This window comes from Barbus barbus (assembly GCF_936440315.1).
Source record: "Barbus barbus genome assembly, chromosome: 7".
Lineage (NCBI taxonomy): Eukaryota > Metazoa > Chordata > Actinopteri > Cypriniformes > Cyprinidae > Barbus > Barbus barbus.
In genome coordinates this window covers 34066933-34080689 of record NC_136735.1, presented here as the reverse complement: position 1 = coordinate 34080689, position 13757 = coordinate 34066933, and the positions used below count along the sequence as shown (strand labels likewise).

The following is a 13757-nucleotide window of genomic DNA, read 5'->3' as shown; positions in this document are numbered from 1 at the left end:
TTTTGTTGGGAAACAGGGATTGTTTTCACTGAATCGAACCGATTTGTAAATTGTGAACTATAGAGGGATTAGAGATCATTAGACACTTCTGGTGTAAAAGAACAGTTCACCCTCAGGCCATCCAAGATGTAGATGAGTTTGTTTCAGAACCAAATCGGAACAGATCTGGGGAATTGACATAATTTGCTCACCAGTGGATCCTCTGCAGTGAATGGGTGCCGTCAGAATTAGAGTCCAAACAGCTGATAAAAACATCACAATATTCCACACATCTAATCCAGTCCATCAGTTAACATCTACTGAAGTGAAAAGGTGTGCGTTTGTAATAATTCCATCAAGTTTTAAACTTGTTTCCAGCTAAAATATGAGTCCTCTATCAATATTGCTTCCTCTAGTGAAAAATTTCATCTTGTCTGAATCAGGAGAGAAATATGCACTGATCAAGCACTGTTTGCAAATTAAAAGTCCAAAACAGTTTTGATGTGAGAGGACAACAGACGATGGACTTCTTCACTGGAGGAATCGTTATGGATTTTTTTGTTTAAAGTTAGAACAGCTGATGGATTTTTTTTTCTACTTACAAACATGCAGCTTTTCACTTCAAACGATGTTAATTGATGGACTGGAGTGGTGTGGATTATTGTGATATTTTTTATCAGCTGTTTGGACTCTCATTCTGACGGCACCCATTCACTGCAGAGGATCCATTGGTGAGCAAGTGATGTGATGCTATATTTCTCCAAATGTGCTCCCATTAATTAAAAAAAACCTAATTCCTTTAAGGCCAGAATGATAACTAAAGATAACTTCAATCATCATAACTATTAACGCTATTTTAACGGGATCCAATATGAAAATCAACAAGGGTTCTTTACCACGTTCAGAATCAGTGGACATTGGGGGAAGAAACGGGATGGTGCAGACTAGTGTTTTCTTATGTTTTGCATTAAATATCTGCTGACTGTGCTCTGAGAACAGCGAGAGAGAAAGCCAGGCATTACGAAGGTACCATATCGACAGCCAGTGTGAGAAGGCCTGTGGTGAGCTGGCAGCAGAAGCCAAGGCAGATGGTCGCACTGCTTATAGTCAGAGGTGACTGTAATCTCGATAAGTGGAGGCGATAAATCTCCGAGGATGGAAACATTACAGAGGTCTAAGATATTAATGGAAAATGGCAAGTAAGTGTTCTTGCCAGATGCTTTTTAAGGAAGGTGATTTCAGGCTGCATTTAGAAGATTCAGATTTCTGGGTCCATTTTACTTGGGCAACCGCCTAGGTGACCCTAGCAACCCCATAGCAACACACTAAAACTCTCAAAACGCCTTAAAAACAGCACAGCAATGCCCTGGCATTATAAACAACAAAAAAAGACTGTAAAATAGGTTCCAATATGAATTTTGAATATGCATTGTATTATGTTGTATTTTAGAATTAATGGAAATATCTGTGAACTAAAAATTATAAAATTACCAGCACCTTTTCTGTTTTTCTACCATTTTTTTCCCCCACAGTGGGTAGCGGCAAGGTTGCACAGGTTTTGAAAAATTTTTTTTATTCAAATCTATTCCTGTAATCCAAAGCTTTTCAACATTTTTGACTTGAAGTCCTCTCATTCAAAAGCTGTCACTGGGGCAGTACCTTTTCAAAAGGTACTCATTTGTACCTTATTTACCCCTAAAGGCTGCATATAAGAACTTTAAAGGTACATATTAGTACCTTAATGGTACATATACCTTTTGAAAAGGTATACGGTCCCAGTGATGGATTGTGTACCTTCTTTCTGAGAATGTATGCTTACATTTATGCATTTAGCAGATGGTTTCAGCAAAAAATGACGTAGAAAAGATTAACAAAAGAAATGTTTCAAGATTTGCGTTTACCATCCAATATTCCCACATTCTGTGAAACCTTTCACGAATTGAGCTGAACATTTTTATATGCCAAGGTCATCACACTTGTCATTTCAAGCATTCAGATGCTAACTAACCCAGATATAGCTTTAAAAGGTGTTCTGATTAGAATAATGATGTGTCATGTTACTGAAGGAGTGAGTCATTGAAGTCCGTCATGCATCTTCAGTATTCGAGCAGCAGTGTCTCTCTCCTAAAGCAAATTAAATGCATTAAACAACTTTAACCATTGCAATCTTATCAAAGCCGATCATGTGTTTTCTGATTGTTTCTAAAAACTTTGTAATCGGACAAAATAATGTTACATTGTCATTTAACATTTTTTGACTTTATGTCCTTACCATTTTAAGTTCATCAGCACAAGCGTTAAGTTTTTGCCTCAACTCATCTGTCACGGTAACATCTGAGCGCACTGACCAGCAGCCGTCCCTGAAGCTCACAGGCATAGAAAACACCAAACCTGCTGGAATCCCAAACTGCCCTGCAGATTTACAAAGGTCAGTCACGCTCATTCACCTATCATATAAAATATACATTATACAGTATATAGCCTTATATGTTTCATGTTTGAGAATGATTCAGATAGCCTTGCCTGTACTAATTACACCCAATGAGAAGACGTCCTCTGGAGATCCATCATTATTCCAAGCCTTTAAAATGGTCATTATTCCATTTGTTGTAGATATTGCTGTGGCTTTGTTGGTCTTTGATGAAATTGTGGTACGGTGTTTAAGTACTAAACTCATAAAATCTGTCTGCAGCCATTTCCTTATAAAACAACAACAATAATTACACGAGTAGCAAATAAAACATGTATTTAGACTATTTATGATATGTTTGGAACATGCATGTGTGATGTTCTTGAAGATGCCAGTTTAGTTTAACCATGTTATGTCAGATTTTTTATTTACTGATACCCTTTATTATGATTCATAAATGGAATTGCATGAAAGAGCCATATGGTTTATATGATTCATGCACCACAATGATATTTACCAATCGTAAATCATTTCCATGACTTGCTGAGAAAAACCATCTGGTCCCCAAATTGCGCCATCATATCTAAAAACCTTCGCCCTCTGTAGGTCAATATGGAAACTGCCACTGATGTTTCCCCATACAATCACATTAGTGATGTCTGCAACAAATTTAAGCATAGAGATCAAAAGACAGGAAAATAAACAATCAAACATAAATATTTGATTTAAAAATTGATTCAAATTATTTTTATAAGTATTTTAATAATTTACCCATACAATTATTATTATTATAGTATTATTATAATAGTATATTATTAAATTAAAAAAAAAAAAAATTATTAAAATAATAAAAATCTAATATAACATTATAAAAATAACAAAAAAATAAAAATACAATATAATAAAATATGATATAATATAAAATAATAATAGCAGATTACACACACACACACACACACATATATATATATATAAATAATTATGAATAATTTCAAAATGTTTCAAACTCAACTGAATTTCAAATTTCAAAACATTTAAAAAAACTACTATTTTACCTGCTGTTTTCACTGACAACTTCTGAGCAAGATGAGTTTTCGCCGCACATTCTAGTTGTGTTGTCATCGCCACAAAGTTGTGTGGGTCAACAGAGGGTGCGTTCTCAATTAACAGTGAGCACTTCAGATTAACAAAGGAGTCTCCTGCTACTATCACCCTTACGTCTTTCTTTGCATTCGCCTCGATGAGTTGCCCATAGCAACCAAAACGTTCTGCCACCCGGCTCACCGTGTGGTCCTTGTCATCCTGCTCATCATTACTTTCACCCAAAGGCTGCAGGTCATCCAGAAAAATGATGAAGTGGGCTTCCTCAAATGCTTGTGTCTGGTCTGAATGGACAGTGACTTCATGTAGCCGATGTAGGGCAAGGTCTTCTGTTTCCATCTTGAGTCCTTGTAGAATGTCCTCAGAGCCGTCAGCATCCATGAGGTGAAGGCTGTAGGTGGGGAGACCTGGAAACAGCCCTGGGGAGAACAACTGAGGAATGAGGCTGTAGCAGATGGGGTTCAGAGCACTGAAAGAGAGTTTTGTCAGGTTAAACGTCATGCGTCTATGGAATAAGAAAATATTCTGATAAAACAACATCCACCTGCTGATCCAGATGTGCAGAGGTCTGAGAGACGTTTGTCGGTGGATTTCCTCCTCTATGCACAGCTCTTTAGTTTGTTGATTCTCTGCTGAAATTTTTATCATCAGATCAGAGTTCATATCTGAAGCGATGCCATAGTAACCCTGCAGGAGAGGACAAAAGTAATAATCTTCACATGCAATATCTAAATTAAATCCCATGTTGCATTGGTCTCTGGGCACTGATCAGTTTCTGATTTAATGCAGTTTAGGTCAATATGAGCTACAGGGCTTTAATTTTAAATTGTGTCTTAAATTAATATATTGCACTAATTTAGAGCTGGAATAAAACCTGGCACATGTTCTTTGCAAAATATCACTGCACAGCACCCAGAGAGAACTATTACATTTTTTATCAATTCTCAAATGGGTCCCAATGGGAAGTTGATGTCTCTCAATCATGAGACGAATAAATTTGGAGTCAGAATGAAACTCAGTCTTTTTATAAAAATTTGATGCCCGTTTCTACATTAGTTCAAGGAGACAGATTCTGGTTAAAATGCATTCTTTTCTAAAATTTCATTTCTTTTCATATACGTATGTATATGCATTAATTACTGTATGTTATTTGTTCTCTTAATTCTGTGATAATTTATCATGTGATACATGCAACACGATTCATTCAATGTCAAAATATGTCTGCCATACATGCATACTTCATAAATGTCTGACATGGAATGTAAATAAATGTACTGTACACATACAAATCTTCCTTTTTTTTTCTGGGTAGTACAATATTGACTTTTCATAGTAAACTTTTACCTGCTGTTAAAACCCCTAGTGTTGTTTAGTGTGATACACAGTAGCATTCAGCTAGACAAAACAGTGTCAACAAAAAAGTAGAAAAAAATTAAATGTGTGTATAAGAAACATTTCCAGGGTTATTTGACTTGGTACCAAAACAAATAAACTTTGTAACTAGTGTGGCTCACACGATGGCAAAAACACTTCATTTTGGTGGCATTAGCCATTGTACTGACATAATAACCAGGTTTTGAAGCACAAATTTAATGCTCTGGGTGGGTTACTACATTTTTCAGACATGCAATAGAGTTGTCCCACAAAACAGCTAAAACAGTTAAAACAGTAAAAAAAAAGAGCCAAAGCGATTGAGAAAAACCCTAATTTATACTGTATTTTCTGCAGAAGGAAATTACTTTTAGATAAATAGATTGCTGTTTTATTTTAGTATCCCATGCGAACCTGAGCATGTTCAAGGAAATCACTGAAGCCTCCGAGCAGCAGGCCTTTCCCTCCACGATCAATCATCTCTCTCCACACGAGAGGAGAGCTTGAATGCTCCCAGCCATTTGATGCACAGACATCCTCCAACCATTCCTGCACAGAAACAATGCTTCAATATGAATGAAAGACATACATGAAACAAAAATAAAGCTGCAAATTATTAAAGAGCTCCATGAACCTTTCAGCTTTACCTCCCAGTCACTGGGGTGCACACAGATCTTGTGAATGTGAAAATCAGGCAGGTCTCTTTGCAGCACATCAGCCAGAAGCTCAGCCTTCGCATAATAAGGACAATCAGCCTTTCCTGACAAACACAGATCATGTTATAGCATTAAAATGTGACATGATAGACCACACGCATCTAAATACCGTAGGGGCTTTGCTAGAAGAAAAAAAAACACAACAATTGCTAAAATGCAGCTTATAATTTCCAAACAAACAGACAGACCTGCAAGAACAAATTTCGCCATGTTTTGATTCACAAGCGCGTCCGCGGTTGCCAGGTAACAGTGTGTTCCGCATAAAGAGGTTCCTCAGAATAAACATTTCGGATTTCGCTTTCGTTTTTGAATCTGCATTTTTATAAATTGTCCAAAAATAAGAATTTACATATTACATAAATTAAACAAGTTATACCGGTGTTTATTTAACTATTGTGGAAATCACGCGATACTACAAGCGGAACTAACGTTAATCACGCGCTGTTTCTGTCATGGCGGCGCTCGCAGTGAGAGCTACACACACGTGAAGACCACAAATGAAGGGTAAGATCCTTACATTGTGATCATTAAAGTTTACAAGATCCTTAAAATACATACCTGTGCCATAATTAACCGCAAACGTGTAAACACTGCCCGGGTTATACAGCTATAGCGGCGCATTTCTCCAAGGTTTCTGTGCAAGGACAAGCTGATGCTCGCTTCTTGAGTAAATCTATGTATTAATTATTATATGTCTTTAGCAAACTTCAACATTTTTTAGTTTAAGTTCAATGCATAAATGCGTTTGATTATTATGGTTAAAAAATATTGGGGCCTATAAAAATATACAGTCACCCTTACGAAGCAATAATATACGGAAACATGCTGAAAATAACAAATAAGGCATAACAATGGTGTATAGTATGTTCAAATACATTTATACACACACAACACCATATTTTATATCATAAACATTTCTATTTCTAGTTACTGCATATAAAATGGCAAACATTAGGATGTATTAACCCAATATATAATTCTGTATATTAATATATTGATTGTTAATATACAAGGAATTGTATTTTCTTTGCAGTAGGGCATACAGATAAGTGCATACAAATATGTATTTAATTAATTTTTTCTCTGATTATAGTAAAATATCAAGATCTTGCATCCAACCTGTGACCCTGTCGGATGCATTAGCAGAAAATGAGAGCACATATAAAACAAATAAACGGTAAGATCAGTTTCAGCCAAAATACACTACAATTGAGCCAAAAGTACTGCTTTGTTTTTTTTTAAATGATGATTTTACAGTAGTAACACAAACTGTAGTAACTGCATTTGACTTTTTCATTTGTTGCAACAGGTTAAACTTTGTCTGAAGCTTTGGAGAATCACCCCGTGCCCTTGTGATGATAATATGAGTATGTATAAATCAGGTTTGGACATGCTCAGATGTGCTCTGAGATCCACGCCGCTGTGGAAATGTGACTCTTTTCTAAGAACACAGACGTCTTTGTGTTATAAAAGCAGAAGCTTTGCTGTGTCATCTCAGCTGGAGAGAAATAGCACACAAGGACACGCATTAAAACAAGTCCGGTATTACTGTCAGAGTGGAGAAGACGTTCTTAATGTTCAGATTAAACGAGCTGCTGCCTCTCCAGAGACCAGCGAACTCTCAGATAAAGCAGAAAGGACTCCTTTCTACATACATTTGCAGAACTGTTCGTGCCCCACGGATGTGCTGGACACGTTGAAGCGGTTCCCAGCATCGCAGCAGCACATCAGCAGCATCTTCTCGCGCATGTGGGAGAGCTCAAAGAGGATGACGGACGAGCAGCGGCGCTGTGAGCTGCAGCTGATGTTTGAGCACCCGGTGTTTGAGGAGGTCTGTCAACGTGCCGTGACTGACGCCTGGTGCATGAGGAGCGACGATCTGGCCTACAGTCTGCTGGCCATCGTCAACCTGGGAGTTGCACAAAACACACGAGTTGTGCAGACGCTGCTGCGTGTCACACAGGTGAGTGACGTCCTGAGAATCTGTTCACATTAAATCTCAATCATGGATGCTGTAATAGTTAAAAAAATATCTGATTGTATAAATAGATTAATAAAAGTTTGGAATAATTCAGATTTTTTAATTTTATAATCTGATTTGCTGCTCTATTATTATCAGTTATTATTGGTGCTCAGTTAATAATGGTTCTTATTAGGCTATTATCAAAGTTGAAAACAGTTTTTGCCAATTAATTTTAGTTTAAACCGTTTTTTTTTTTTTGTCAGGATCTTTGATGAATAGAAAGTTCCTAAGAAATGGAAATATAAATATTTTGTAAAATAAAAAACACTTTAGTTAAATTTAATGTGTGTGTGCTGAATGAAATATTCTTTTTTCCTGTTTTTTCTTTTCTTTTTTTAATCTTATTTACCCCAAAGGTTTGAATGATAATGTCTCCACAAAAATATGCAGCACAACACTTTTCCGCATTGATAATAATAAAAAAAATGTTAAAATGTGTGTTTGTATATATATGAAAATTACCTATTCATTGCCATTAAAGTGAAACTACTGAACCTACACATAGGAGTCTGATAAAAATGCTAATTTTAGAAGAAAATTTCAAACAGAACTCTTCATATACTTAATTATAAAAAAACATTTATGTACGGTAATATTTTAAATCATAATTTTCACAATTCTGTGTCTGTGTTTAATATATTCTTAAAGGGGTAGTTCACCCAAAAATGTAAATTCTGTCGTTCCAAACCTGTAAGACCTCCGTTCATCTTCGGAACACAAATGAAGATATTTTGATGAAATCCGAGAGCTCTCTGACTCTTCACAGACAGAATTTTCATTTTTGGGTGAACTATCCCTTTAAGAGTACCCATTTTCAATTAATTCTTTCTTCTAATAGAAGAGTTAATATTCCTACTTTTATTCAATGCATCTTATTTCTGTTGTATTTAAGTTCATGTGTTTATGAAGTATTTACTGAACTGACCTTGTTTTTTTCTGTTTGCCCCATCCAGGAGCGGCTGAATCAGTTTGATACAAGGTCTCTTTCGGTGATGGCTTCCTGCATTCGGGAGATGGAGAACAGCAGGAACGTTCAGGCCCTGAGAGAGGCTTTAAGGTTTGAAAATGATTACAGCCCAAATATGAAATTATACATCTGTGTGTATGTTTTCATCAGTTTGTGTTCTGATTTTGGAAGGTTGTTGCTGAAGGACCGTATTCCTGAGATCCAGAATGTGGTTGTTCTGCAGAGCATGATGCGCGCGGTGGGAAAAAACTCTCCGATACTTCTGAAGAAAGAGCTGGCGGTTAGATTACAATCAATTTAATATCGCCTAAAATGTATCGAATGTACAATTTGACGGATTCTCAGTTAATTTTCTTTATGTAAAGCTTATTAAAAACATGCCCAGGTCAAATTGACACAAATCAAAAGGGTAAAAACAAGAAATGATATTTTCTATCATTGCAGAGGATTTTTTTTAGCATCATTGCTTATTTTCCTTAACAACTGTATATATTCTTGTAATATTTATTAATAATTTTACATTTTAATTAACTTATTTATTTTATATTCATAGTATTGTAATTCACATTAGATTCTCAATATTATGTTGAATTTTTACTGCTATTTTTTTATTATTATTATTATTTAGTCATTTAGCAGACACTTTTATCCAAAGTGACTTACAAATGAGGACATCAGAAGCAATCAATTGTAGTATTAAAACAACTAAAAACAGATCCAAAACTAAAAGCTAAAACTTTATAAATACTACCTATTCACATTTTAAAATAAAGAAATTAAATAAAAATGACAAATGCATACAACCAAATTTCAAAACTTAAATGAAAAACAAAAAAATCAAGCTAAAAACAATTAAAAATATTCAAGAGCAAAAGGTATAAGAGTATAATAATGATTCTAACATAACACTAAGCCAAACACTAAAACCATTTTTATTACCATGATGTCTAAATATTTATTTATGCAAAGTAAAATTGCTTGTATTTTGAAATGAAAAAAAAAAAAAAAACACGACACATGCCACCCTTGTATACAGTTATCAAAGGAGAAATGATGCTGCTGAGTTTGTAACACCCTTCAAGGCTTTATTGCATTTGTAATTTAAATCCACATATACAGATGTCAGAATGAAGTAGTGTCTTATCTATTCTCCCTCAGACCAAAGCTCTGTCATTGGCAGATGAGTTCTGTCCACCCAACACCCAGTACATGTTCTCCAGCCTGGCTGCCATGGGCCTGAACTTCAAACCTCTGCTGGATGTCTGCAGCAAGAAGATAGCTGGTGAGAATGAGCGTGATCCTCTCAGATGTTCCCAGAACTACAGTAAACGATTAGACCTATAACTGTCGCATTACTTCTCATTGCTTCCTGCAGAAAACGTGCATGAATTTCCCTTCAATAGACTTCTTTCGGTACTGAAGTCCTGCCATGAGCTTCACTACAGGAACTACACCCTCTTCAGCTCCATCTCGGAGTACATGGCCAACACATTTGATATGTGGTCCAACAAACAGGTGTGATATCTACTGATCTAAGCCTTCAGTTTAACTGATCCATGTGAAAATGAACTGTACGTTTAAAGAGGAATGCACAGTATTTTGTGTGGTAGTGAGTCAAGCACCACTCACATTTTTATTAGACTAGTATTAAATCTCAGGTTATAAAAGTACCAAACAATTGCCCATGTTTTTTTTTTTTTTTTTTTTGCACATTGACTTTTCTTTTAATAGAATATAATAGATTTTTATTGTTATTGTAAAAGAAACAACGAAAAAACAATGCCTAATTTCAATTGAAATATGATTTATTTTAGTATATTTAGTAGTAATAGTGTTTTTAAATAAAGCAGCATACACGTACACGACTTTAAAAGTTTGGCATAAGCATTATTGATTTTGATAATGAATTTAAAACTTATTCAGCAATTACACTCAAAAAGTGACTATTTATAATAATAATAAAAAACGTTTTTAATGGTTTTCAACATTAATAATCAGAAATGTTTCTTGAGCAGCATATCAGAATGATTTCTGAAGGATCATGTGACACTGAAGACTGGAGTAATGATGCTGAAAATTCAGCTTTGATCACAGAAATGTATAATATTTTTTAAATATATTAAAATAAATTTTAAATGATAATACTATTACACAATATTTTTAATTAAATAAATGCAGTCTTGTGAGCACAAGTGTCTTCTTTTTCTAAAAACATTAAAAAATCTTACCAACCCCGAACCTTTGACCGATTTCAGTTATTGGCCATAATAAAAATGATGTGCTATCATTGGCCTGAATATATTGGTGTATTCCTGCCTTTAACAGAGCAGAAAGGTGTGCTTATTATTAGTGGTCTGTGACGAGTTACAGAATCAGCTTTAGTGCAGTAAACTGTGCAGGATTGTTTTTTGTTCTTTATTAATTTTTTTTTATGTTTTCCAGGTGATTCTCTTTCTAGTAACATTTGAGAATCTCTTGTTCAGACCTGTGGTCCTGTTGGATGCATTTGCAGAGAGAATCATTCAGAAGGCCGACAGTCTGACCCTGAAAGACCTTCTTTCTGTTTTAAAAGTCTTTTCGCTCCTCAATCACGACCTGAAAGAGAAAAAAACACAGTAAGCTGTTATTTTGATTCTTAAACACTAACACTCACCATTCAGAAGTTTGGGGTTGGGAAGATTTCTAAATGTTGCACATCATTTTACAGTTAAAATCATAGCCTATCAGTTACACATGCTGCTTTTCGTTTAGGTTTCTGGCCAGTGTAACAATGGTGTTGGAGTCCTACCTTCCAAAGATGTCTCCCACAGACCTACTGAAAGCCATCCACTGTCTGGGATTGCTGGAGCACTTCCCCCAAACCCCACTGGAGAAACTGCTACAGAAGGACACACTGGACCAGCTCCTTGAGAAAGGTTGGTATCTCCACTTTTTCTCTTTCTTCAACCATAAACCATCACACTTCAGCTGTGACCAGTTCCTGTGTCCTCACAGGCAAACAGTCGGATAAGATTCAGAGGTGGCTGCACACGTTGGATCTCTGTTTGCGACTGGATAAACCTCAGCTGCCGCCCTCCCTGACCTCCATCCCAGACCTGCACATCTCCATTCCTCCTCCTGCGGTCACAGCCAACCAGGCAGTGCTCAGTGCAGTCAGGAGCATTGTGGGAAATGGTGCTGTTCAGGACAGTGTGCTGGAGCAGAGCATTTATTTCATTGGTGAGATCAACCTCATGTTACTGTGCAGGTTTATGTTTATCAAAAGTTCAAGCTTAGTGTTATATTGCTATTAATTAATTAAGCCACAGTAAGGAAGTTGGATTCAAACTAAGTACAATTTTAATAATATTAATCAAACTTTATTTATATAACACCTTTCAAACAAATCAAATGCAATTTAAAGTGTTTTGTAATAAATTGTGAGAAAACATGGCCCAGGCCAAATTAACTCCAAAATGAAAAGATTAAAAACAAGAAATTTGATCTAATTTGCATAATAAAATTGCAAAATTTGGTCTCTTAAGCTCACCAAGGCTGCATTTATTTGATCAATAATATTGTGAAATATAATTACAATACAAGTGTAAACAAGTTCTAAATGTTAAAAAATAGAATAAAATAAAAATGATCAACAATGAAATGTTGATAAAACAGAATAGAATAGAAATAAATTATACTGATGGGTAAAATGATCTAATAACTAACAAATCATAAAACAATTAGTGGGTTTTTAATGTACATTACATATTAATATAATAAAATGATCATATAAATTAATAAGCTAATATACCTTATTTAGCATAATCAATCAAATCCCTACATTTCCCACTGAATAAGTAAAAAAAAAAAGTAAAGTAAAAAAAAAAAAAGTAAAGTCGTGACGTATTGTCAAGTATGGTGACCCATACTCGAAATTGGTGCTCTGCGTTTAACCCATCCAAGTGCACACACACAGCAGTGAGTAGTGAACAAATGCACACACACACACACCGTGAACACACACCCGGAGCAGTGGGCAGCCATGCTGCGGCGCCCGGGGAGCAATTGGGGGTTCGGTGCCTTGCTCAAGGGCACCTCAGTCGTGGTATTGAGGGTGGAGAGAGCGCTGGACATTCACTCCCCCCACCTACAATCCCTGCCAGCCGGGGACTCGAACCCGCAACCTTTCGATTACGAGTCCGACTCTCTAACCATTAGGCCACGACTTCCCCTGAATAATTAGTTTCACTTAGAAACATGTCACATTGTGGCTGTTGTGGCATTTCACGACTGTGTGCATATTGTTTGAAATGTTGTCTTGTCTTTGCTTTAGACTGCGTGATTGCACTGCCTCATCAAGCAGAAGAAACCTGGGGCCTCAGTGCAGAGGATTCTGGGTCACCTGATTGTGCCCAAAGGTAACACACAACACAAGACAGCTGTGATGTTTAAATGAAGAATCACATGCTGATCTCACACATACCTAGATGTTGGATGAATGCTAGAAAGTAGCACATTTTGCATCTCTTCTTTGTCCTTTATTTCAGGATTGCGGTGGTCTGCGCCCCACATACTTCATTTTGCTTCGGTACAACACATCCTCGAGGCAGCTTGGTTATTAAATTTCGCCATCTTGAAAAACTTGGTTATAAACCTGTTTTGGTAAGGTTTTGTTTTCAATTCCTCAGATATACACTAAATAATTCCACCAAAACCTGATACTTAGGCAGTATTTAGTCATAGAAATATGGTGTTATGAACAACTAGAGATTTAACCAACCATTCAATCTCTGGTTTTCAGTATTGCATTCTCAATAATATTCCTCATATGTTTCATGTGTTTAGGTTCCTCTCCTTGAGCTCAACTCTAAAACTGAGGAAGAGAAGATTAAAATGCTACAAAAGCTCATTTTTCCAGCACAGGAATCCACTGCAACACAGGAAATACTGAACAACAGTCCAAAAACAGAGTGAAATTCACTGTTTCATTTCCCCTCATGCATGGAGGACATTGTGATCTTACTCAGAGATGCATACATGATACATAGTATTTATTGATGTATAATATCAATATTGTACGGTTATGTACCACCTAGAGATTGAAATCAATGAAAGAATAAATATGAAGTGAATTTTTTAATACATTTTTTTTCCATTGGTTTTATTTTGACTTCAGCCAAATAATAATAGTACATACATATTAGTGCTGTT

The 13757-nt window shown here is 35.9% G+C and overlaps 2 protein-coding genes across 3 annotated transcripts; one reads left to right on the top strand and one right to left on the bottom strand.

The window, feature by feature from the left end:
* Positions 1-1530: 1530 nt before the first annotated feature.
* mdh1b (malate dehydrogenase 1B, NAD (soluble)) lies at positions 1531-5812 on the bottom strand. 2 transcript variants are annotated; one of them, XM_079421140.1, is made up of 9 exons: positions 5766-5812; positions 5509-5621; positions 5276-5410; positions 4035-4177; positions 3445-3959; positions 2907-3048; positions 2503-2678; positions 2252-2391; positions 1531-2103 (listed from the first exon to the last, which is right to left on the bottom strand). In XM_079421140.1, exons 1-9 carry the CDS (start codon positions 5785-5787, stop codon positions 2053-2055), a joined length of 1437 nt encoding a protein of 478 aa, XP_079277266.1. In that variant the 5' UTR covers positions 5788-5812; the 3' UTR covers positions 1531-2052. The 2 variants fall into 2 exon arrangements, with proteins under 2 accessions (XP_079277266.1, XP_079277267.1); XM_079421141.1 differs by having other exon boundaries at positions 1540-2103; positions 5496-5621; positions 5766-5807.
* Positions 5813-6009: 197 nt separating this feature from the next.
* On the top strand, positions 6010-13690 carry fastkd2 (FAST kinase domains 2). The gene is made up of 13 exons (XM_079420843.1): positions 6010-6081; positions 6671-6754; positions 6887-7540; positions 8554-8657; positions 8739-8847; positions 9726-9849; positions 9943-10082; positions 11010-11182; positions 11319-11482; positions 11562-11786; positions 12880-12964; positions 13094-13208; positions 13392-13690. Exons 3-13 carry the CDS (start codon positions 6941-6943, stop codon positions 13518-13520), a joined length of 1968 nt encoding a protein of 655 aa, XP_079276969.1. The 5' UTR covers positions 6010-6081; positions 6671-6754; positions 6887-6940; the 3' UTR covers positions 13521-13690.
* The last annotated feature ends 67 nt before the right edge of the window (positions 13691-13757 follow it).

What these genes read in the sequence shown, in the direction of transcription:
- mdh1b (XM_079421140.1), bottom strand. Translation starts at nt 5,787, where the DNA reads ATGGCGAAATTTGTTCTTGCAG. An exon ending in CTGCACATCTGGATCAGCAG is followed by an intron (nt 3,960 to 4,034) that starts GTGGATGTTGTT and finishes ACTCTCTTTCAG; the next exon opens with TGCTCTGAACCCCATCTGCT. An exon ending in ATGGAAATGATTTACGATTG is followed by an intron (nt 2,679 to 2,906) that starts GTAAATATCATT and finishes TTGTTTTATAAG; the next exon opens with GAAATGGCTGCAGACAGATT.
- fastkd2 (XM_079420843.1), top strand. Translation starts at nt 6,941, where the DNA reads ATGAGTATGTATAAATCAGGTTTGGACATGCTCAGATGTGCTCTGAGA. An exon ending in TCACCTGATTGTGCCCAAAG is followed by an intron (nt 12,965 to 13,093) that starts GTAACACACAAC and finishes CCTTTATTTCAG; the next exon opens with GATTGCGGTGGTCTGCGCCC. An exon ending in TTGGTTATAAACCTGTTTTG is followed by an intron (nt 13,209 to 13,391) that starts GTAAGGTTTTGT and finishes TCATGTGTTTAG; the next exon opens with GTTCCTCTCCTTGAGCTCAA.